At 32.1% G+C, this 25593-nt stretch overlaps 2 protein-coding genes across 4 annotated transcripts; both read right to left on the bottom strand.

The window, feature by feature from the left end:
• Window position 1: 1 nt before the first annotated feature.
• Window positions 2–22865, bottom strand: LOC108734653 (glutamyl aminopeptidase). 2 transcript variants are annotated; one of them, XM_018466288.2, is made up of 15 exons: window positions 22559–22865; window positions 21801–22188; window positions 5490–5640; window positions 3861–4113; window positions 3623–3793; window positions 3468–3565; window positions 3274–3408; window positions 2599–2980; window positions 2125–2444; window positions 1840–1919; window positions 1623–1771; window positions 1436–1565; window positions 689–802; window positions 513–621; window positions 2–242 (listed from the first exon to the last, which is right to left on the bottom strand). In XM_018466288.2, exons 1-15 carry the CDS (start codon window positions 22647–22649, stop codon window positions 87–89), a joined length of 2727 nt encoding a protein of 908 aa, XP_018321790.1. In that variant the 5' UTR covers window positions 22650–22865; the 3' UTR covers window positions 2–86. The 2 variants fall into 2 exon arrangements, with proteins under 2 accessions (XP_018321790.1, XP_018321789.1); XM_018466287.1 differs by lacking the exons at window positions 21801–22188; window positions 22559–22865 and adding an exon at window positions 18969–19735.
• Window positions 22866–22978: 113 nt separating this feature from the next.
• On the bottom strand, window positions 22979–25581 carry LOC108734657. Of its 2 annotated transcripts, XM_025981591.1 has the most exons (7): window positions 25291–25579; window positions 24332–24538; window positions 24167–24276; window positions 23995–24113; window positions 23756–23937; window positions 23533–23679; window positions 22979–23117 (listed from the first exon to the last, which is right to left on the bottom strand). In XM_025981591.1, exons 1-7 carry the CDS (start codon window positions 25455–25457, stop codon window positions 23111–23113), a joined length of 939 nt encoding a protein of 312 aa, XP_025837376.1. In that variant the 5' UTR covers window positions 25458–25579; the 3' UTR covers window positions 22979–23110. The 2 variants fall into 2 exon arrangements, with proteins under 2 accessions (XP_025837376.1, XP_018321798.1); XM_018466296.2 differs by lacking the exon at window positions 22979–23117 and having other exon boundaries at window positions 23601–23679; window positions 23760–23937; window positions 25291–25581.
• Between the last annotated feature and the right edge of the window lie 12 nt (window positions 25582–25593).

Below are 25593 nucleotides of genomic sequence, written 5' to 3'. Positions count from 1 at the left end.
GTTTTTTTATAAAAGTTTTTTATTAGATATTTTAAATAAAATAAGTGTACATTTCATAAAGACAGCCTTTAAATTTTCGCAGTTTATTATGACTGCGTCTTCTGATAATTTCCCAACCATTTTTCTACAGTTTCCTTGTTTCTTTCTAACCACTTAATGTTATTTTGAACAGTTTCTAGAGCTTGAGTACGATAACGTGCCCCTGCACCGGCGTTTGGATGCTGCTCGAAAAACGTTCGCATCTAAAATTCATTTTTCATTATAAGAAGTATTCTAGCATAACCAAATAATTGCAGAAGAAAATCATTATTTTAATAAAAACAGAATATATGTAAGTAGTCTTTTGCCGACTCAGAAATACTATAACACGGTGTTTTTTAGTTTTTTAACTGCTATTAACACTATAAACGTTAAAAAACAATAATTAATAAGTTGCTATAAGTATGTACAGCACTATACATTAAAAACTAGATGACTACATGTTTAAAATATAATACACAATTACTTTTTACCTCATTAAGTTTTGTTGTTGTTGAAAAAGTATTAGTTATACTGGGGATCAGAGTTCCGAGGTACCTGTTGTTTAATGTAAACCTATTAGCTAACGCCTCCCAATTTTCTCTAAAAGAAAAAATAAAAAGATTACAAAGTAACTATTTTATACTATTTAGATAAGAAATTAACGTACCTTACATAATCCCACACCAACGCTGTACCTACAGAATTACTTGATATGTAACTTAATAAAGTAAAATAATCTTGACTTCTCACATAAGTCTCGTCCTCAGCCAAGACTAAAAGTCTAAAAAGAGTACAATGATTTTTATTTTATTTTTTGTTACGTCACAACCATCTGCTATTTATTAACATGTTATATATAATGAAAACATTTGAATACGATTTTGATTAATGATTTATATTTATGATAATTAATCAAAGCTAATAAAAAGGCTCAAAGTCGGCATTCTCTAATGAGGGCTCAATATTTAGGCTTGATGGCCGTAATCCACAATTGGTTTTCCTCCTATGGGGAAGCATCCTATGTTTCGTCAGCTGCTGTTGCTGGCAGCCTAAGGAAACGTAGCAAAGGCGTAAAATTCTTTGCTAAGTTATCTAAGAATGCCAACGATAGCAATTAGAGAAATGTTAGTTAAACTATTTGATCGATGTTATCAATCTTAGACACGGGTCATTGCGCCCAAATATCGAATCCTCTTAAATTAAAAACAAGATCGTAAATAGCATATATACTCAATTAAATATTTGGACAATTCTTCAACAAATTTAAGGAACAAAAGATTAATTTAATTAAAAATTTAGTAGTGTAACGAAATATCGAAACAAATTCTTACTGTTCATATTTGTCCATATTTCTACAAATGTGCTTTTAATTTAGAAACTGTAATCCAACTTGTAATCTAAAAATCTTTCTTACTTTTTTAATAGCCACGTTTCTTTAATAGATGCTAAACCGCTCATTAATCTCAGTTTTTCTCCAGCATCCAGTTCGTTTGCAAAAATTTGGAACATTTTTTCCCATTCTTCGGCGGTTGCAGATTCGATACCTTGGTAAAAATAAATAAATAGAAAATACAAAATAAGAACGGATATATAAGACTTACCATAATTATATATAGTACTTTTTAAGTCTTGAGACAAATTTACTTCTGTTGAATTAGCAAGCCACTCTTGAAAACGCTTTTTTGCTTCAGCTAAACACCCTGTATGTCCCATTGCACAAGCAAGAGAAAGTATAGTTGCTCGCGCTCTCCTAAAAAAAAATATTTCGTACGCTTTACTGTATACCGAATACCGTAATGATCAGTAAATATAATTTACTTTTCCAAATGGGTATCTGATGAACTTTCATTCCAAGTTAGTTTTCTGTAAGCTGGGGTTACAATATCAACTGCATACTCCTAAAAAGTTCAGATATTTGTCAAATCCATTAAGTAAAGACTATATTATTTTGGTGAATATTTTATCACTAATTATTCCATTAAAAGTAAAAAGTGATCTAATATTTTATAACTATTTTTTTAAAACATTTTCAAAACACTCTTTATTAGGTAGACTTACGATTTACATAATTTACATTTTAATTTAAAAAAATTGTTAGCTTACCAAAAATTTGGAATACTGAAGAGAATCTGTCAAATAAGTTTTCAACATGCGCAACTTTTTAGAAGCCACGGTCCACGGTATATATTCGGTTTCTGATTGTAATTGTTTTGTTAAATTTAAAGGAATAGAATAGTCTAACAAATTGGCTTCAGCTATGCTAAAAGATTCCTCCAGTAGATGAGTTTGATCAGCCACAGTTAATGAATTAAAGTTTCTTGTTAAACTGTCCCAAAGGTCACGGTTGTAATTAATTCGATAATAACCCACTTGGTTGTAATTGAACTTGACCCAAGTTGCGCCCGAAGGAATTGGAATTGTAACTAAATACGTGCAAAACAATAAAGAACAATAAGTTGTGGTAGATACCTGTTTATAAGAGAGAAAGTACCAAGAAATATATATTTAAAAGGATACGAACAATCTGTACTCAAGATAATACAGCATTACACACAATAACAGAAAATATTCACTTACTGTTTTCATTTGTATGATTAAACCACACCCTTTTAGGAGCAGACTCTTCGCTAGTAATGTATGTGATAGGAATTGACCATTTGTACCCATAAGGTGACGAAGTATCAGATACTGCATCTGGGTCTGTTAAGAATCTCTTTTGTGTAAGAATATAATTATCGTCTTTTACTTTTACGGTAACGATGGGATAACCCATTTGAACTGTCCAACTGTCCATGAATGATGTAATGTTTAGAGAATCACCCACAATTTCTTGGAGTTGATTCCATAGGTCTTGGGACACTGCAGTACCCCACTTGTGGGCGTTCAAAAAGTTGGTAATTCCTTTACGAAATTTCTCTTGACCCACCGTGTCTTCCAACATACGAAGTACTGAGGCGCCCTACGAGAAATACAAACCGCAATTACAAATGACCAAAAATTATTAGAAATTGATTGAAAATTTGCAGAGTAGTTCAAAACGAATTAAGATTCGTCAAATCTATTAAAAATTCTTTACAAATTGATTAAAATTGACTAAAACTTTCAAAAAAGTAATTCTCAGAAACCTTAAATATATTGACGGAAATGTATAAAAATACTTAAAGATTGAAGAAATTGAACAATTGTTAAAATGTTTAGAAATAGCTGAAAATTGATTCAAAATGTTAACCAACGAAATTGTTTAAATTTTACCTTATTGTAACTGATGCTATCGAATATAGCGGTAATTTCATCTGGAGTATTAACAGTCTGGATTATGGGATGAGAACTCAACTTCGCGTCAGTTGATAATACGGGATGTAAATCCATGATCAGGAATTGGGTCAACTAGAAAAAGCAGTAATTGATTAATTAAAAAAAAAATACAAAAACAAATTATTTCTTACCATTTGCCATTCTGGTAAGACAGCGTTAACACCTTTGTATTCGATATATGACGCGAATCCTTCATTTAACCAAAGGTCATTCCACCAATCTGTTGTAACTAAAAATTTCAAAGTTCAATTAAACTTTCTTAATGAAAATACAGGATAATCTCTACCCAAATTTCCAAACCAGCTATGGGTCAATTCATGCGCTACTACAGTGGCAACCCGTTGCTTGTTGATTGTAGAACTGGTAGTATTATCGTACAAGAGGGCTGTTTCCCTATACGTTACAAGTCCCCAGTGTTCCATAGCTCCAGAAACAAAGTCTGGAATTGCTATCATATCTGCCAAAGTATATTAGTCTGTGAAAAATTATAAATACACGTAATGCAATTAAAACTACTGTCTTACCAAGCTTTGGTAAAGGATAAGGAATATTAAAGTAATCGGTAAAATATTCGATCACTCCTTTTGCAACCCATTTTGCAAATTCGGTTTTTCCTATTTGGGCAGGAGTCGCATACACCCTCAAGGGTTTGTTTTCACTGCCAAAAGTAGTTTCTGTATAATTAAAATCGCACACAATAATACTAGCCAGATATGTAGACATTTTAACGCTCTCTTTAAAGTTAACTAAAATGCCATCTTCAACTTCTTCTTCACTCTAAATTATAAGAAAATATGTTAGGGTATTTAGACGAAATCCTACATAATCAATCTATATAAAGGCAAAAAAGAACAAAATTCATTCATCAAATGTAACGATTCACAGACGAAATACTTAAAAAATATTTGTTTTAATATCAGTAAATATGTATATTACTATTTCATCTTAAAGTGATAAAAACTGCAATCTCATTACATTTCAAAGTTATTAGCAATTTTAGAAAGTATTCCACTTTCATACTACTATTTTAAATAACTACAAAAGGACATGCATCTGCAAAAAAAGCCTTGTAGTTTCAAGAAGAAATCTATAGAAGCAAAAAATAGACAACGTTAATGATCACTTTAATTCTTATACCTACACAGTTTGTAAACCTATAAAGTTGTTCCAGAAAAAAATACACTGTGGTGGTAACATCCTGTATATATGAAAAATTAACGAGTAATTCCCCTTATACCATAACCGATCGAAGCGAAAGCCTTATGATGGACTATTGACTTTTACGTAAACACTTACGGTAGTTTGAAGAATAATTTCTATTTGCTTAAGCTACACACAAATGGTATAACTTTTCTAAACAAAAGTGTGCCATTTGGACACATTATCCTCATTATCCTTAAATGTAAATTCTTGTGAGATATTTCACTCGTCAATTAGTACCTTTGGTTTTAGAAAATGATGAAAATATTTAAAACATTTAAATTTAATTGTTGTATTATACAAGTGTATGTGTAATATCAATATTTATAAGTATGTACCTAATTAATTCTTTAATGAACCTTTGTCTAATTTGTTTCTGATGATGTTTTGGTAAATGAAACAATTTTGCGATTAGTTGAAAGTTCTTATCAACGACAGGGGACGTCTATTAATTAAGTGGTGTATTTATAAAAATTTGGATCCCCCCTTACCATGGTGAGATTTTGCCGGGGCCCCTCCTTCCCCTTTAGACCTCACGTAATTAATATACTTCCCTTAATTGTATTACGTATGTAGATGTTCTATTTATTCTATTGGATATCTTACGAATGATGAAGGAGTGATTGCGTGAGGTGTTTTTTTTTTTAATATTGGACCTCCCACACTGTGTGAAATTTAATGAGATTTTGTCGAACCCCTGTTTAAAAAAACAGCATTTCCAAATAAAAAAATAATACTCTTTTGTAACATTTTAATGATACATGCGTGTGATAATAAAAATAATAAAACGTTTGGGCGGGTTCCGCTTAAAGAAATTATTAAGTTTATATGTGGTTTCTAACAATTGATAGTGCCATAACAGGTCATAAAATAATTTCTCTTTGTGAAACTCGCGGAGAATTTTTTACTATTTTGTTATCATACCTGTTACGAAACACTAGAAGATTACTTACCTCGACAGGCATGTTAGATAGGGCAATGTATGATGGATCTGAACGAGGTTTCAGTACATGAAATGTATATGTCGCCTTCATGTTTGGCTCATCAAAACAGGGAAATGCCTGTCTGGCATATGTTGGTTCAAACTTGGTGGTAGCAATTGATCTATAAAAGGAAAGATATTGTACGAAAAGAAATTTTAAACAGGATAAAACATCAAAAAATTGTACAGAAAATATTCTGCTACTTAGCTGTCCAAATCCAGCATCGATCGGAGATGGATTTGGACCTTTGAAAAAGCTCATTATTCGTAGCAGCGAAACGTTAGGAAGCAATTCAATCAGTTCAAGTACAATATTATTTAGCAATTTCCTAGAGAAGATATTATATTCAGATACACTTCGCGGTTTAACATAGACATTAAAGTGTGTGTCCCGTTCGTCTATGTGTAAATGATTTCACGGACGACAGTATAAGAAGTGTTTCCAAATAAAACAGCGTGAGCATTTCTATAGTCAAACGGTGTCAATTTTTAGAGTTCCAAATCTTGAAATCAACAAATGAAACCCTTTCATGGGTCACCCTGTTGTTGTCGAGATCGATAGATGTCAGAATTGTGATGTCTTTGAAATATGATTCCAGAAAATGCAAAATACATATTTCTACTTTTGATTTTCGATAGAAAGTTTTTAAGTATACTTAGATTCCACTCTAGTCAAGCCAAGTTAGGTCATTCCATCAGAGTATTCTTACAAATGGGTGCCAAAAATAAAATTCTTTAATTTTTAGTTCCACTTTTGCTCAGGTCCGCTACTGTTCTGACCCATTATTCAACTAATGCCCCAGAAGATAAAGTCACCGCAAACACAGATAATAAAATATGAAAATCTTTACGTCTTCTTAAATGCTGGTTTAGACATTCGACGTGGATACATATATTGTTGTGTTTATTTGAATTCCTGTATTATTAAATCAGAAAATTAGTGGATTTCTAAAAAAAATAGCAGGGGGCGTCATCGAGCCAAGGCAGCAAAATAGAAAAAAAAATCAAAAAATATCTCCTTGCAATTCAATTATTTCTATAAATGTTTTATAACTCAATATTTCGCAAACTAATATATACCTACTAACACAGTTTCTACATTATTCCAACAAATTCACTTGTCCCAAAAATGTAAAGTGTGTAAATATATTATAAAATGTACATTTCGAAATAAATTACAATCGAGTATTTAGGTTTTGTCAAGGTAAGCAATCGTCAAAGAGTGCTTAGATATTCATCCAAAATAAGGCCAATAGACACTGAACGATACACTTCACCTGTTCCAGTAACCGAATTTAATTTAATTTTTTCTTTCAAGTTAGCAATAAATTATTCAAATATATTAATACCGTATAAATCTGCTGTCAAGTGGAACAGAAATTGATTAATGATATCAAATGGTATTTCTGACGCATAAAATTTTTGTGGTCTCTTAAAAAGCACAATTTGAGTTTTGAGTCAATATCATTGTTCTACAGTCAGAATTCCAAACGTTGGATTCAACTGAATCCATTATTTATTAATATGTTCCAAGGTAATTCGGAATGGAGACACGTTGTATTTTAAACAATAGAATAAAAATCATTACTGTAATATACATATTATATACTAGCTCTTGTACACGACTTCGTTTATATTGCAAACTCTCATTTTACACCATCAGGGGTGGTGTTTTGAAAACTCAGTCTATAGTGAATGATACCATTATATAACGAAGCTCTGTCCATATTATCAGGTTTGTGTGCCCCTAAATTTACGTCAAAGAATACTTTGATATTTTGAGCTGAACAACAATTCAAATTAGCGAACTACTCGCCAAAGTAATTACCAAAGAAGAAGGAAGTAACCCGAGGTAGGGCTAAGTATTGATATAGTTATCATTCAGTCCGTTTTTTAATTTTAAACACATAAATAAGTGCGGCGTTTTAGAGTGTAAACTAAATGCAATGTGGAATTGTATGGTGAATCTACATCGATGGAGAATGTAAACACTGCCGGTTATCGAACGTCTAAGGTAAACATAAACAGTTTATTACAGATACAATGGTACTTTTTCATAGTGTACCCACCTTTATAAGTAGCTGTGAACGTGTAATGCAAGCCAAACAAGCTTTTTTTTAAATAATAAAAAACTTTTAATTCCCTTTGGCTTTGAGTAGGGGATGAACGGAGAATAGAACTCTTAACAATTGTTTTGTCGATTGTATCATTTTTACCATAATCTTTGAAAATGACTTAATCGCTGAACTAATTATCAGCTTTTTAATTAATTCATTGTGAATTTACTATAACAAGTGGTTTTTCTCCCATTCTTGATTTTTTTATATTAAAACTGTATATTTCGTTGTTGCAGTTGCACCATTACTCAAATGTATATTTGGGACTTCCCCAGTCGTATTTGGTTCACACTACCGTGTTCTTACAATTTATAGTTCCTTGTCTGGTACTCATATATAGGTAAAAATCTTAAACATAAGTCTGAAAGCATATTCTTGACAACTTATTGCAATTCTTTGAGTTTTTAATTCATTTTAAGATAGGAAGTGCCTAAAGTGCAATTTTATCATTTTTTTTTATTTGAAAGAATTCTTAAATTATTATGAAAGGCATCTCCTCATCAGCTCTTCAACATCAACTGTGACATAAATTCCATTTAACTTTTTTACCTTGTATCGAAAAATAAATCTTTTTAAGATTAAAATTGTTAATTATCGTCTCCCGTAAGTGACGCATATTCTGTTAAATCGGCAGTACGCGAAAATATTTAAATGGTGTTGTAAACACAAACTGTGCTACGAAACAGTTACTTCGAACAGGTCTTAAAGAAAAACTTCGTTTGCTTTGCCTCGTCATAAAAAGTAAGAGGCAACTTTTTGTCTTTGGTTGCAAAACGAGGAAGAATATAATTTACAAAGAAACGATATCGTCTCTCATGACGATTCCATGGACGACGTTTCTCGCACAAAAGAGAAAATGAAAAATAAATACGTACCACTCGACTTTTTGATCGTAACGATGAAAGTTTTCCCTATGTAAATACATATTTTATGTACAACGTGTCTCGAATGTAATGGTTTTATGACATATGTTACCGATAAATTCCGATAAATAAAACAGATAATATGCAAATTATTTACTTAGTTTGCAAACTTTTTAATCAAGTCTGTTATTAAAGAGACAATTCTTGATTGTTATTTTGCAAACACCTTTAGTTTAGATACAGAACCTAGAGAATTTTGAGCCTGTTGTAGTTGCCAGTCTGAATTTGTTAAGGATTTCGATTTCCGCGCGTAATTCCTGAGTTGTACTTTCTCTGCGTCGACAAAAATTATCCCATATGGTATAGTTAATAATCTCAACGGATCCCACTTAAAGTAGGAAAAGGCCGGAGCCTTATCGTTAGTAAAAATGTGTGGTAGGGGTTCACTGATCACTGCGTACAGGTGGGAATTCTTCCTGCTTACGCCACTGGTAGATTGCATAAGTAGTTGTTAACCCCGCATGCTAGGGTAAAGGTTTTTCACTTCGACGCCTGCTAAGCCTGGTAGATATTAGATAGGTCCCATCTATACCACAAGATTCTAAAGGGTTTTACCTACTTCTTAGATAAAACTGGTAGCATTGGACTGGTTGAGTGTTTCTCAATTCTCAATCTTTGCCCAAAGGAGCCGTAATGGAGAAAATGCAAGGTAATGAGAATTACGACTAGGGTTGCCACCTTTCTTGGGCTTTACATAAAGTATTTCTCGACTAAAAGGGTAAAAAAAAAGTACTCAGCATAAAAATAAAGTATTTTATTTTTTGTTTCTAAAAACATATTTTTTGTTATACCTAGCAGCCAGTAACAAATTGCTGTCGCTCTTAAATACATTAATAGCCTCTAAACATGGCAAACAAAGATTTAAGTAAACTAAAACTAACAGACAATACTCTTTCTGTAAATGCTGAAGTGGCCGGAACGGACAGCAAAAGTGACACTACTTTGAACAGATTTGGGAAATCAGGTTGTTCGGTAAATATGGCTTGCCATTTTTCTGTGCAATACTATTGATGTAAAAATACTCTGAATTTCGAATAATCGCTTACAAAATTACGATGTTTACTTAAGGCCTTTACATAAAGTATTTTTGCGTACTTTATGTGTCTTGTAAAGTATAACGTACGCACAGTCGAAATAGAGTACAATACTTTATAATAAAGTACGGGTGGCAACCCTAATCACGACCAACATGACTTGTCATCGTTGAAGTGCAAGCAATCCGATTGGAAGAAGATATTGTTCTATGAACATCCAACCAGTGATAAAAATTAGTACTCCGGGATGCGCGGAGGTGCAGGTGGGAATTCTTCCTGTCTGCCCGGTGGGTCTTAGACTTGTAATGGCAGTGGTTATCCCAGCATGCTAGGGTGAAGGTTGTTCACTACAACGCCTGCTAAGCCTGGTAGATATTAGATAGATCCCGCCCGTAGCAAAGGGTTCTACGGGGTCTTGTTAACTTCTTAGATAAAAGTGAAGTAGTGGGTTCGACGCTGATACTGGGCGTATCTCAATTCTCAATTCTTACCCAAAATGGGAATCACCACGCTAATCTAAATAAACCCCAGATATTGCGATGCCGATTTCTTCAATATTTTTTCCATTTTAACAACTTAGAACATGTTAACGTGTAAACTAAGTTGGTAAAGTCCATATTTCACACATTAAAACCGATTCTGCAGGTATGTGCGATACGTCTGTAAGTTTGTGATCCAAAACGAATAAAAGCCGATCTCAAAGTTATTTATTTTCTTTGAGACCAAGTGTTTGCAAGGTGTTTTTTTAGCAGTTTCCTTAAAATAGTTTATAATTACTGTCTATCATTACAATTTGTAATAGAAGTTTGCGTTTTCGTACGGCAAATTTCATAATTTTATTCTCACTTTGACTATCACATTTTCAGATACTTTAACACACGAAAGGGAGTAATGTTATTAGTTAAAGCAAATTGCGTTATTATTGTAAAATGTTCGACCTTTGCTCCTTTTCTTGTGGACATTATGTCTATTATTATTTAATGAACATTTCATTAATTTTTTCTCTATCGCGGTAGAATAATTAGTTGGTCTGTGGAGTGTATAATAATAATAATATAAAATCGAAGTCGCAAAGCGAATCGACTTTCGCTTTCTTCATGTTCTAATGCGGCAAAATGAGCCTTAATATTTCCTTTTCCTGCCTTTTATTTACGAATAGTCATGCACAACAGCAGCTCTCTTAACCCATCAACCGATATATAATTTGCGATTCGGTATATTACATTCGTACGTAGATGAGCACACGTCTTAAACCACATGTCATTTTAAATTTTACTATTTTCCATTACCTAAAGATTTCTTGATTATCAATTAATAAAAAATAAAGTCTATGGACACAGATTAAACGCTCTGTATACAGTGGCGAATCCAAGGGAAGGAGAGGAAATGACAGAAATTTTCCCTCTCATCAAGAGACTAGTAGTAGTGTTAAAAATGTTGAATGAGAAAAATCGGATTAGATTTGCCCCTAAATACAAAAAGAAAAAAAATTAACGAAAAGAAACATGTAGGTAAAAATGGCAGTCAATTTGAGTTTAGGGTTCCGTGCCTTAAAAGGAAAAAAAGAACCTTTATAAGATCACTTAGTTGTCCGTCTGTCTATCTGTCAACATCTTTTTTCTTCGTTATTTATTATGTAATTTTTTTAAGAACATTTAAGTAATTTTTTGCAGCTTTCAGTAACGTTTCACTCTTCACGCATCGTTGAAGTCTCCGCGCCGCTTTACAAAAAACTATGCATAATACTTATAATTTACAAAGATTTCTAGGTGAAAGAGGCTTGCAACTTTTAAGATCGCTTGAGGCAAACGAATTCTACGAATCTTTCACTTAACTTTTAGATTTTCGCGGCCGTATTAGTTAAATGAAAAATTTCCTTAGAAATTTGATTATTATTTACAAAAGCCTTTCTTATCATGGTCAAAATTTCTTGTTGTTCATCTCCAGGGTTTATTTCACAGGGTAGAACCTTCAGTCAGCGAGACTGACTTATTGCTTTTGACCATCTTCATTGGAATTACTGACTATCATATCCATAACGAATGAATCAATAATATAATTTTATAACGATAAAGATGTACATCAGGATCTGACGCATTAGTGAATTTATCCTTAAGAGAATCATTTTTTTTAAACAATAATCAATGCAGTAATTCTGTTGTTTCCATTTAACAGTCGTTACTACAGAATTATGAGCAACAGTTATTACGAGATTATGTAACTGCGAACGTTCAATAGCTGGTAAGAATGCGGGATACAGGTTGCTTTGCAAGCGTGAGTGTTTTTTGATTAAATAATTAATGCACTAATTAAATATTCATTGCACGAAAGTGCTTAACTAATTAGTGGTTTAAATCGGCAGCCGTTACAAAACATTAATCCTATACGCAACACTAAATTAGCAAAGAATGTGAAAATAAATGGAAACAAGTAGAACATAATACGATTGGGTTACCCAAAATGATCAATTTTTGGGAGTAGTTACTGTAGGAGCATTTACGATAGGACTCTGACCCGGATGATTCGGTGACGATCGCCATCGGGGCCAAAAGAAAGTGGAGCTCCAAACAAAACAAATTGAACAAAACATTTAACGTACTCATATTATCATGCACTCAGGTTTCATGTAAGTGGATTGTCTGACTCTTACGAAAACTGCCTATCATCATCATCATAAGGTCGTCAGTCCTAAGACTGGTTGGACACGCATCTACACTCTTCCCTATCCTGAGCTAATCTTCGCATTTCCCTAAAACTAGAACATCCCACACATCTTTAACTGTTTGCGAACAGTAATCTAATCTAGGTCTACCTCTACCCCTCGTAACTCCCGTTTCTGCCTCTAATATATCTCTGACTAGACCTTCATGCTTGAGAAAGCGTCCTACCAACCTGTCTCGCCTATTTCTTATTGGCTTCCATAGATTCATCTGTTCTCTTATTCTTTCTAATATCTCTTCATTTCTAACCTTCTCTATCCACGATATCCTCATCATTCGCCGGTAACGTCACATTTGGAACGCTTCTAACCTTTTCTTTTCCGTCGCGTCTATCGTCCATGTTTTGCACCCGTACAGCGTCGCGCTCTAAACATGCACCTTTAACAATTTTTTTCGAATTTCCAAATTAATCGTTCGCGAGCATAGAAGTGACTTCTTTTTATTGAAGGCGACTCGACCCTGCTCTATCCTCTGCTTTATATCCCTACTAATCTTTCCGTCCTGACTTATCTGACTTCCTAGATACTTAAAATCAGCCACTTCTTCTAACTTTTCGTCCCCTATCTTTATAACGAAAAAAAAATCTGGATACCTTGAAATTCGCTACAAAGAGTTTACACAATGCATTCATTTGCTTATTGTTAATGGAAGCAGTTGTATTGCATTGTATCTGTTACTGATTTTTAAAACGTTATTTAACGGTAAATCGCGAGGAAAAGGTTTAAGTTGCGGTGAAAGTCGATCTGCTGACCGGCAAATTTTTCTGGCCATGCACTGCAACCTTTTGTTGAAAAATCGTGATTTATTTATATATGGATGTCGGTGTTGCAACAACCAATTAAGACATTATAAACCTTGAATCGTGAGGTTAATGTATATCCATTATGCGTATCTATTTGTTATGAATATCGAATCGATTTTCAGACTAGATAGCAGAAATATTTCTTAATTCGCAAGTTGTTTTAAAAGAATCTAATGACACACAGGTTGCTACAGGTCATTGGAACTAATGCATTCAGTCATTACAATTGGTGCTAAAAGTTAAACTAATATCATACTATGATGTTTATATTGACATTTAATCTTATTAAAAAAAAATAAAAGCATCATAGTATGATGTTTATATTGACATTTAATAAGATTAAAAAGTTAAACTAATATCATACTATGATGTTTATATTGACATTTAATCTTATTAAAAAAAAATAAAAGTAAAATTTGGAATAATTCTCCAACCGAAGCGGCTTTTCGAATTTCCAAATTGTCTTATTTTTATAACACATCTCCTAACTGTTGTCGTGCCTATATATTTCCTAATAAACCGAACTATCCGCCTAATAATCATCATTTTCTAACAAAAGACATAAATTCCATTTATTCTCTCATAACTTTTCAGTTTTCCTTATCGCAAATTCAGTTATTTACAAACCTATCTATCAAAGCATGCATGCATTGGAATTTTCTGTAAACATGCTGCAATCGTTTCGCGGAATTCCTTGAATATTTTATACATTTAACAATACGCAATAGTCAATTATCGCGTAAAAGATAAATCTCATATTAGACGGCGTAAAAAGGTCAGATAACTGGTAAATAGTTGAGCTATTACAAATTAAATGAAAAAATACACTTGCTAAATTTAATTTAACTGATCCGCACTCCACAGACCAGTGGCGTGCCTAGAATTGGCGGCGACCACTACTCCTGTGTGCCGCCGCCCGGGGTGATAAGCAGTTACTTTCTAATTACAGTTTTAGAAAAAACGACGATCAAAATTGGGAAAGTTCTCAATAAATTATCTATGAGAATGGACGTATCCACTTTCTTGTTCCCCCTTAAGGCTGTAGTCATTTGCAGCGTTTTGAACACGCCCTTGTTAAGTTAGGAAATGCTTCAAGAGCAGTACACGCAAAGTAAAAAGAGATAACCGAATAATAATAAGCGGTGCAGTTGTTGCAGGTTGCTTAGGTACGCAAAAGATCAGGGTTGGCTTTAAAACTACCTGGTTGGAATTATATCTTTAAACAAGCGTCTAGCTTTCCCAAATTCCTGAAGATGAATTTTTTTTAGTCCTATGCTAGCAACATCCTCAAATTTTCCTTGTCTGCATCTCCTTCTGTTACACATCTACTGGTGTAATGTTATTCCTTTTTTTTAATAGTGTCCGCTGCAATTGCTATCTGACATCTCTTTTTTGTGTTTATGGTATTCCCTATTAGAAACCGCTCTGGTCTAGTTAGTAAGTTGAAAGAAGAAAGTAAATGCGACAGTTTTATTGCGAACTATGCCAATTTTGTACGTCTCAACTATATGTAAATACGTGTTAAATTTGTGTATTTGTTGTAATCAGGTAACTTCGAAAGAAAATGTAATTTTGAATATTTAGTGATATTTTTTTTGAATAAGTAAATGAAGTAGGTAGGTACCTATATGTATTCTTTACTACAGGTAATTTCCTACCTATACGAAAGACTTTTGTTTAGGTGTGAACACCAGGTGAAAACCGTGTGCCCTAAAAACCGATAACCATCAAAAAGTGATCAATCAAATAACAATGTTTATTAAATTGGATTTCAACACTTCGCATGAACAGGCTTTTGTTGCATAAATGGTTAACACCGCTTTTTAACTGGACAAACATTATTGACATAGCCTGATACATACGTACATGCATAATATACAATTACCCGCGTATTATAAATGGTTTGCGAATTTCAACACAATACAAAAACATTACATACGCTTCAATTTACAAAATAATGATTTAGCTTACAAAATAAAAAGTTATAGTGCAGTCAAACAACTCCACAACTCGCCTTTAGTTTATGGATTTTGTTATCAACTAGCATATTATTGATTGCTAAGTAATTGTGACAGATCACAAAATAGACAATAAATTGTATAATAATTTTTAACTTTTCCACATGATGCGTCACTCCGTCAATCTATTTAATATTTTATCAACAATTTAAAAATAGTTTAGCACGAAATTACACGTTTTTAAGGTTCTATACTTCAAATGGACCAAAGGATTCCTTATTGAATCACCTCGTTGTCCGTCTGTCTATACGTCAAGTCCCTTTTTCTCAAGAACGCGTAGAAGTATCAAATTCAAATTAATATCAAACATTCATGTTTGCAATCTCTTCGAGCTGTGAAAAAATGAAACTTCTACGTCAACGCAATCAAAAGATACGACCGTTTAATTCGTTTTTGTTCTGCTTCAATAGTTTTACATATTTTATTGGCAAATGCTTCGGGAAGGCTTTCCATATATATTTCACGTAACGCAAAATTTTTAAATTTTTGACCACTCTCCCCTCACTTACGTAACGCGAATACGGACCCCTTTCCACCAGACATAACGTCCAACCCGGACTCCTCCATCTCCCCAGTTAGCGTTACGTAATTTATAGATAACCCACAGTCCACTATATTAAATTACCAGATATTTTGTTAGTTTTCATAAAAAAAGCAATATCATCCAAGACGGAGATAAATAAATTTTTACGGCAAAGCAAAAATTACAATTTTCGATTGTAAATGACCGAATTTGCAATAGAAATAGTAGAATTTATTAGGTAACTTGTAATAATCTCAATTTTGACATGGTTTTTTAAAAGTTATTTCAAGTTTCTTAATTATTACAATTTAATTTATAATATTAACTAAAATATTGTATCTTTTATTATTTTCGCTTACGAAACGACGTGCTAGAGGGATAAATTGTAAATATCGCTTTAATATTTAGCTAATTTTCCATTTTCATTTTCTCTGTATACGTCTATTTTTTGCAATAATTGACGTTGTCTATTACATATGTAGGTAGGTCTATTATTTACTTTTTCCGTAAGTTTTGCATAAACGCCATATAATAGTATCTATTTTCTTTTCTTCACTTTTACTTAAGTCTTGGTTGAGCGCCAGAGTGGAATAATAACATACGGCATGTATATGTATTATAACTAATTAAATATTTCGTTTATGTGTCATTGAGATTCAGTACAATGGGTAAAAATGTTTAGCTATTGACTCAACCTGTCTGTCATGCTTTGATGAAAACGAAAGTACTCCGGCAAGTAAAAAAAAAAAAATAAATATAAAATGCATTCGTTTAGGTAGTGGACTCGCTCTCATTTCAGTTTTTGCAAGCTATGGATAAATTTGTTTACCTAATATTACTATTGCTCGGCCATTGCTACGTCTCCATGGTTACGGTATTGTTGCTGCTGTCGGCCATTACAATTCGCAATTGTTGTCGCATTGTTGTTATGGTCGGCCATTATTCTTTTCTAATTGTTGCCGTAGATGAAGATGTTCGGATAAAACACTATATGTAGCTATAACAATTGTTCCAATAAAATGATTGAATAAATATGCTTTATATTAATTTATATTTATATAAACCTTCCCATCATTACTCTCTCTTTAGCCACTTGATTTATAATAAATATATATTTCCTATCTCCACTTCCTTCTATAGTATTCCTACCATTTCCTTCAATCCCACCCAATTGCCCAATTAAATACCAATGAATGGCAAATATTTTGTTGTAAAAAATCTATTAGCATGTGTCAAACTCCAGTGGTAAATCCTCCTTTACAAGTAAAACCTAAGATTTGGAAGCATTCTTAACATATTGAATTGAAAGTAGTGATTTATTCGACTTGCCTGCGACATACGCAGGTATATATGTATATATCTATAATTAATAAAAAGACAGAAAATTGGATTTTAATTTATTTATTTGTACTTGGTAACTTTCTTTTTCCTTACATTGAAACTCCTACGTTTACATCAAATACGATGTAGCGATGCGAGAAGTAGAGAGAAAGTAAAAACGTTACATATTTTAGTTGCGTGTGGTGTCATTTTTTATTATTCAAACGAAGAACTAATAATTATTTATTCTCGTTTTATGGCTTCAAGAAAAAGTACAAAATATCATTAATTCTACGTTCGAGTTCATAGAACTTTAAGAAGTCGNTTATTAGAAATTAGAAAAAAAAAACAGCGTTATATCAGTTGAACCATATAATCAATTTCGTGATATAGCAGGTGAAGGGGGGGGGGGGAAAGCCGCACACATATTAACATCACTGTGTCAAACAACTTGAATTATCAATGAAATTAATATAGAAAGTATATTAAACTTATATTATCACACAGAAATGATAAATAATGGAAAATACACTTAAAAATCCATTAAATTTCTGTAATGTATATACTCATATCAAAATTTATTGTTTTAAAATTTTAATGTATTGAATCAAATGTTACTTTTTAACGATAAAAGTATTTGTATTTTAATATGAAACTGTGTTTGTTAATAACTTAGAACATTTTACATTAAAATACAAATGGTAAATAATAAAGTTTATATTCTCATAATCCTACAAACAATTGAAGTTTCTAACTCAATGCAATACAAAAATACTACCTTTGCAGGTATGTTTTTATGCAGATTGATTTAATTTTTTTTTTACAGCTTTCAAAAAAGTTAAACTAAAAAAGTTGTTTAATTTTAGATACCGAGAAACCGTACAAAATTCATCACAATTCGCAAGCTATCAATGCTACTCGTATCTATTTTTTTTAATTCTCTTCTAGTACAGAAAATAAAATTATCGTACTTAGAAATCAATTAACAAAAACAAACACGTTTTGTGGCATTAAGAAAGTGACATTAAACAATTGTTTATTTGTTTAACGCAAGTTTCAAATGATATGTTAAACAAACGAATTTAAATTAAGGTTCTACTAGCTAGCAGATGTTCTACACACATGAGTAACGTGTAAATTATTGTATTTATACATATACAAATTACATAATTGTATATTGTAATACTACCAATACAACAATTAAAATAACGATAACAATTAGGTATTTAATTAAATTATTGTATTTATACATATACAAATTACATAATTGTATATTGTAATACTACCAATACAACAATTAAAATAACGATAACAATTAGGTATTTATTAAATTATGCGGCAAAACCTTTAAAAATATAAAATTGAATTTCTTAAAAGATATTGAAATATTTAAACTGTTGATTGTTGAAGTTGTAAACTATTGAATCTTACTATAATAATTAAACTAAACACTACAATTAGTAAATGTTTCAATGAAATTGATTCGGTTTTCAGATGAAAATATTTTCTTGAATCTTTTACTAATCAATTAAATTAAACTTTCTGCTATGAAAACCAATTTCTTGACCTTAAAAATTGGTATTTCGCTATTACTGTTAGTCCCCGAAATATTTGGTACCTACTTGCCCGATCATATTAGTTGGGGAGATGTTTTATTATTTGCGTGTGCTTATGCCTTATCTATTCTGTATTAATTAAGTAATTTTTGGATATATCAAACCAAAGTATCTTACTGAAAAATCGCTTGTGATTCAACGATTCAATCGACCATAACTGTTGACAGTAACGATTGACTACAACCATTTAGAATACGATTTGAAATTGGAATTCGTTTTTTAAAACTATCCTTAACTTTTGCTGTTAGTATTAAATGAGCATGTATTACGTTTTATGTACCTATATTTATTTTGTTATTTATGTTTTATATATATAACATTCGTTATCCTAGGCAATTTGGATAAAATTACCATTAGGTGCCTCTTATAATTCTTACCTTTTCTGCTTCGTTTCCTTATCATAATAGACACTGTTGTATAAACCTATGGTTTTGTTGAGGGTATTACCACTGAATGCAATGTTCAAAAAGTACATTCCAGGAACAAGTCTCATTCGGGGAACCACATAAATTACCTCGTCTTCGTCGTCCTCTCTTATATTTTGAACCGCGATGGCTTTCGACCGATTATAGTACACTAAATCGGCCGAATGAATACTTAAATTCTTACTATGTAACACAATATCACTCCTAGTTTTAATAATTGTAAGGGTAATGTTAACTCGCCCCCTGAACCCGTTGCTAATAACACTGGGGTACAAGTAGAGGTCGTAATGAATCGGTACAACATCCCGGGGGAGCCTTAGTAAACGAGGACTCCCGTCAGCACCCCGTCCACTGTTTCCCAGAATGTTCCTCCCCTTGGATGCACTCGTGGAAGTAGTCATCCCCAGCGCATGGTAAACATCGGGATTCTTGGACAAGTGCTTGCCAATAAGCACTAGAGCTGCTACAAGGCACGCGCAAAGTATAAACAAAAAAATACAGCAACTTAGAAGAATGGAAAAGGCGGTTCTTTTGGGGGCTGTTTTGCGCCGTTTAATGGGGGTTGGTCGGGGGAGCGCCGACGACCCCTGGGACGCGGAAGAACTGTTCACCGTCATAATACTAATTCATAGCGACGTTTGGACTGCGCTTGTGTGACTTAAAGTCGTCGATAGTAACGTCTAGTGAGCTACTGAACGACTGTTGACTTGTTTGAATCAAAGTTCAAACCGAAACGAGCCTTCACTTACCAAGAAACGGTCCAACATCAGCGGCGGTGCGAATGACCACACCACAAGGCTTTACAACCGCTAACATTAACATGAAATTCTGCTTAATATTATAGAACGAAGTAAATGTTTTACTTATAGAAAAAAACCCTGAAGTTTTTTTCACATAAGTAAACTTAATTATTAATTACTTATGTTTGGAGCGCGGCATTATACGGGTGCGAAACATGGACAGTGGGCGCGGCGGAAAACAAAAGGTTAGAAGCGTTCGAAATGTGGTGTTATAGGCGGATGATGAGGATATCGTGGGTAGAAAAGGTTAGAAATGAAGAGGTATTGGAAAGAATAGGAGAACAGAGGACTCTATGGAAGTCAATAAAAAATAGGCGAGATAGGTTGGTAGGACACCTTCTCAGGCATGAAGGTCTAGTCAGAGACATATTAGAGGCAGAAACAGGAGTTAGGAGGGGTAGAGGTAGACCTAGATTATATTACTGTTCGCAAATAGTTAAGGATGTGGGCTGTTCTAGTTTTAGGGAAATGCGAAGATTCGCTCAGGATAGGAAATGGTGGAGATGTATGTCCAACCAGTCTTAGGACTGACGACCTTATGATGAGACTTAATTAATGAATTCTTCGGGAAAGTCTTGTACCAAAGGACAAAAAGAAAAAAACCGTTATACTTCTTCTTCTGAGTAAACAATAGCTTTAAATGTGTAATGTTTTTTTATAAAAAATAAATTTGCTCCTTAAATATCTATCCAAAAAAATACGTTATTATAGGCAACCCAACGTGCGAATGGTACCATGGAATGCTTTTGGGATAACTAATTTGAAACCTACAACTTGTTTTATGAAAAAATAATTGCTGAAAGAAGTTGCTGTCGATACACCACTGACTGACGAGGTCTGCAGACCTACCTGTCGGGGAAGGGATTCTTGTATGTGTATGGGACCCGCTATATCGTTTAGTAAGTCAGCTCAGGTACCAGCAAGTAATTACCTATTCATTGTAAGAAGACGAGTTACACCCAAACTTGCCTTCTTGTACAGCATAACAATGTGTCTTTAGGTGGAACACATTAAACGCTCTAACACCTTGTTATGCTGTCAATGATGATGTTAACGGTGATTAACTCATTATATACTATGCCATTATTAGCAATAAATTGCAATTGCTGACCAAAAATTTAAATTATTACTTAATAATCGTTATAAAAATTGCAACAGAATATTAAAATATTTGCCATGCAGGTACATAATATACAAGGCAGTCAGTGAAGATAAAATTTTTTCGCCTATATAATCATAAAACACAATTAAAACTTCTCAGATTTTAGTGGTAACGTAAATAAAAACGTTATTATTACAATATTAATTAGAAATTAGTGAAATATGTTTTTAGTAATGAAATCTTCTGTTGAACAATCTCGTTAATTGTGCGTGCACACTTATATTGAGTAGTTATTTTAAAATAAAACCAAATCCATATATTTTGTTTGTTTACATATATTATTGTCAATGGAATTTTCTGTAGTATTATCTGCGTACAATTTTATGAATGAACGTAAAAATGCATTATCGTGATTGGTTATAGAAGCGGCAGCCATTCGCGTTAGTTACAACCAATCAAAAAATACCTGCCACGCAACAATTGAATATTTCAGTTAAATTTTGGTTTTCATAGTGAAATGTGTATTTTGTGTAAATTGTGGATGATTTTGATTTTACAAGGTAAAAAGTACCTTTTTGTAATTGTATGACATTTTCTTTATATAATAGTCAATTAATATTTAATCAAATCTTTTAAGAACGCCAATAGACTGCTTACATACAAATTTCAAATTCAATTCAATGCTTTATTTAGAAAGTAGCAACTATTTGTTTATTATAAAATTTGTCACGTTTTTGTTTCTGCTTAATATTCTTCTGATTTTATTAAGAAAGTCTGCTAAAAATTTCGGAAGCACTTAGAAAAATAGAAAGTATTTGATGTTTAATGATGAAGTATTATACTAGGTACCTTTCAATACCTAAGCAATAGTTTCTAACTTACCTTGTTCGACCCTTATCGTCTACATAGGTGCTTTTGTAAATCCCAACAATTTTGTTCACCATACTGCCCGAATATTCCACATTTATAACTTTTGAGCCTTTTTCAATAGGAGATTCCTTTTCGAAGGATAAAACCAAACATTCATGTGTTGGATCTTCTTCAATATTTACTTTTTTATCATCGAGGGTTGCTTTTGTTATCGTCAGTCCTTTGCTGTGTATTTTTATTTCATTAACTCTTTCTAGGACGTTTACTTTAATTTCAATTTTTCCATTGTATTTCCCAGTTGCCAAATTTGGATAAAGGAAAAGATTATAAGATTGAGGAATTATGCTTCTTGATAATCTATAATTTGCCATTTTTTCAGTCGCTGTTTTCGCTTTTATACCTTTAGGGAAGGATAAAAGTAAACAGTAAAAATCATTGTTTAAAAAACCGTTAAAAAATATGTTTGTCTAGGTTTCCTCTCTCTTTTACAACTTATATATTGTCTATCATTCAATGTGACTGCATAAAAAATGATAATGCCTACACATAAATGCACTAAGAAAAGTAAAAGATTAAAAAATCACTTAACGTTGTCATTACTGTAGATATGTTTTACAAGACACCCTGTATTTATCTATTAAAATTTTGGCATATCATTTTTGATGAAATTTTCAAAAGTGTATTACTGTAAAAGAGCTCTACGAATCCAAATAAAAAACTATCGACCTAATGCATTTATTTTATCACTACTTAGAATTTAGAAAACTTACCAAAATTTTTTAATCCTCCTAACCTAAAAACACTTTCACGATAATGCACACAATATTTTTTCAACAATTCTTTGTAAATCCGATAAAACATTGATAAAATAAGACTTTTTTAGTTTTTTAAATGTCACACACGCACATATTTTACTTTACCAGAATATTATTAATCATTACTTGATAAAATAATTTACTAACGAAATACGTTACAAACTATGCCGAAATCCTCATATTTCTCTTTTCTGTGCAGAACAATTATAAAATTAAAATTTACTAAACCAACCAAATTTTTAATACAATAAAAGTTTAATTCAAAAAAAAGTTTGCTTATATTCTTAAATTATTTCTCAAAAACTAATTTTAGGAAATGTCTAATGCAGAATGTGACGGGTCTTTTTATTAATTTGTTTTAAAATAAAGGATCGCTTAATTTTAGTAAGTTTATTTATCATTAAAAATAGAAATGTAACAAAATTATAATAAGCTGTTAGGATGTTAGGTCAGGAACACTTCTTTTAGGAAATCTGGATACTAGGCTTCTCTATTTTCTTCTAAATTTTATAAACTGTAATAAAATAATTTGCATAAAAATTTAACCCTGATAATTATGAATCGAATTTACACATAACGTGAACAGAATATTACTTATGCTAGGGCGCCGTATACCGTGAATATAGTAAATATTTGCTTATAAAAACGAATGTCTATTGACCTTAAAAAAAAGAGACGTTGCGTTATTGCTGTAAATCCCCGATATATGTGGTACTTCCCCAGTCAAAAAAACTTTTAAAAACAAACAAAAATCTCGATAACGATATTCCATTACTGTTTTATATTTGTATGTAATGTTTATTATAAATGCCTATAATATTACAATTTAGCATTCGTTAATACAAACAAATCGATAACGTGAACTGTTTTTTTCAGTTCACACTATCGAACAGACAGTCCATTACTATTTTAAAATGAGATAAACTCACTTTGCTTCCGCTTCTAGACTGCTAAGTAACTGAAATCCAGTTTCCAAAGATGACAATCCTATTTCACCATCAAAACTTGGAAAATGAACCTGTGGATTGTCTATTTCTATAACATCATCATCTTCTTCCACTTTTACTCTCACTGACCTAAAGAATTTTTCATTAGAAATATTTCAATGTTTTAAAAAACAGAAAAATAGAAGCTATACAAAAAACATCATACTTGCTTAGTTTATTTACGGGTGAAATACTTTTTGGGATTAGCAAAGTTTTGTAATGTTTATTAAGCTCTTCACAGCGTTTTTGAAGAATGGTGATGTATTTCACAATTCTTGTTTGATAATAGTCATGCAAGCCTCTCATACCACCAAATCCAAGTTCAGTTAGAACCCTTTCAATAGTGTGCTAAAATAACCAACTTTATAAAATATAAACAGTTTACAAACTTAATTTAAAACTTACTGGAAATCCACAAGAATCCCTTTCTTCATCTTCTTCAGCTAACTTTAAATGAAAAGTAATCTTTTTAAAGAATGCATCAACAACATCAATCAAAACATCCAATACACTCTGATGACTGGCTGCAATTTTCACTATTACTACAATATTACACAAAAAAAATATCAGAAGGTACTTTCAAATCCAATATGGGCAAATAAAGTAGCTACACATTTGCTTAGCAATTGTCTAACTGCTGCCTTACTTAATTCCGGCACTTCCACACATTGACCAAGTGAAAATGCCCTGCAATAACAATTATAAGTAAATATTTTCAATTCAAAAGTTTATCTTAATTTACGTAAAATCTTTGGGGATATAATTTAGATTATTCCTTGTATGTTTCCTTACTATATCAGGCATCTCAGGAATGGGAGAAGTAGCATCCTCAGGAGGTATAAGATCTGATTCTATAGCTAATTCTGCAACTCTTATCATATCAGACATATCATTTATATATTTATGTAGTGTAATAGCGTAAGACACCAGGGGATCTGTTGGCTCCAAGCTTAAAAGGAAATATAAAAAATTGGTCTGAGCACACTTTGGCCGGTGCTAATACGACTAACTTCCCATTAGATAATACCGAATTGATAGAGTACTTGCATCAGTCAATTGGTAAATACTATTTTTTATTGTTTATCGATTGTTTATAACAATTCATTTTGTTATAAACAAATTTTTATTATAATATGTTATTATAATATGTTATTCCCTGTCTTGAATAATGATATTTCGTTATTATTGATTCCGTAACTTCATTGTTGTGATTAGATTAGAACGTATTTTAATTAAATTGTTTGTAATTAATTCGTTTTTTTTTTTATAAAAAAAAAACGGCTTGACCGATTTCGTTCAAATTTCTTTCAGATCTTCATTATGATAATATCTTTCGAAAAAATTTTGGTTGAGGGCGATATCTCAATCCGTTCTTGAGATATCGAAAACGAAAAAAATGCTGACATACGAACGTACGTACATACGTACGTACGTACGTACGTACGTACGTACGTACATACACACATCATCAAAAAAATTGGCTAGCATGCTACTAATATGTTAAAACGTGGAAATATAATGAAAATTCCGATTTCACTTTTCGACCCAATTACAATAACTTCCTAATGGGAAGTTAATAACAATAAGTCCATAACTTCCTTAAATTTCAAAATGTCCTAGTAAAACCAAGTCATTGTAGTTTTGTTGTAGACCAAAATAACAATCTATAATCAATAGTCTTACAGGAATTAATTGGTTTACCTAACATATTCAATTTTCTGAGAATTATTTGTTAATGTGCAATTGTCATATTCCAGAGGTCTTATGTTATTCATTGCCATTTCTATATCTGCCGACACGTCTGGGGCAAAATTAATTTCTTCTTTGGGGATTTCTCCCCACAATTTTCTTACTTCATTGGTGCTCATTATTTGCACAAGTTTGGGCACTACCGGACTTAAACAATTCTACCAAAAAGTTCCATTTGATTAAAAAATTCTTCGTTTATTCATTCTCATCATATAAACAGCACAATAGTTGACAAATAGTATTTTGAGGTTAAAG

This window comes from Agrilus planipennis, unplaced genomic scaffold (assembly GCF_000699045.2).
Source record: "Agrilus planipennis isolate EAB-ADULT unplaced genomic scaffold, Apla_2.0 scaffold52, whole genome shotgun sequence".
In the NCBI taxonomy this organism is placed as follows: domain Eukaryota; kingdom Metazoa; phylum Arthropoda; class Insecta; order Coleoptera; family Buprestidae; genus Agrilus; species Agrilus planipennis.
The sequence above is the reverse complement of the archived record's forward strand: the minus strand, read 5'-3'. Positions and strand labels throughout refer to the sequence as shown.

Excerpts from the sequence above, each read along its gene's own strand:
- LOC108734657 (XM_025981591.1), bottom strand. The coding sequence starts at position 25,457 with ATGAGCACCAATGAAGTAAGAAAATTGTGGGGAGAAATCCCCAAAGAA. Across the intron at positions 24,539-25,290 it reads CAGAAAATTGAATATGTTAG|CTTGGAGCCAACAGATCCCC; the intron begins GTAAACCAATTA and ends TTTCCTTTTAAG. Across the intron at positions 23,680-23,755 it reads CCCGTAAATAAACTAAGCAA|GTCAGTGAGAGTAAAAGTGG; the intron begins GTATGATGTTTT and ends AAAATTCTTTAG.
- LOC108734653 (XM_018466287.1), bottom strand. The coding sequence starts at position 19,633 with ATGACGGTGAACAGTTCTTCCGCGTCCCAGGGGTCGTCGGCGCTCCCC. Across the intron at positions 2,981-3,273 it reads ATAGCATCAGTTACAATAAG|GGCGCCTCAGTACTTCGTAT; the intron begins GTAAAATTTAAA and ends TATTTCTCGTAG. Across the intron at positions 1,920-2,124 it reads TTCAGTATTCCAAATTTTTG|GAGTATGCAGTTGATATTGT; the intron begins GTAAGCTAACAA and ends TGAACTTTTTAG.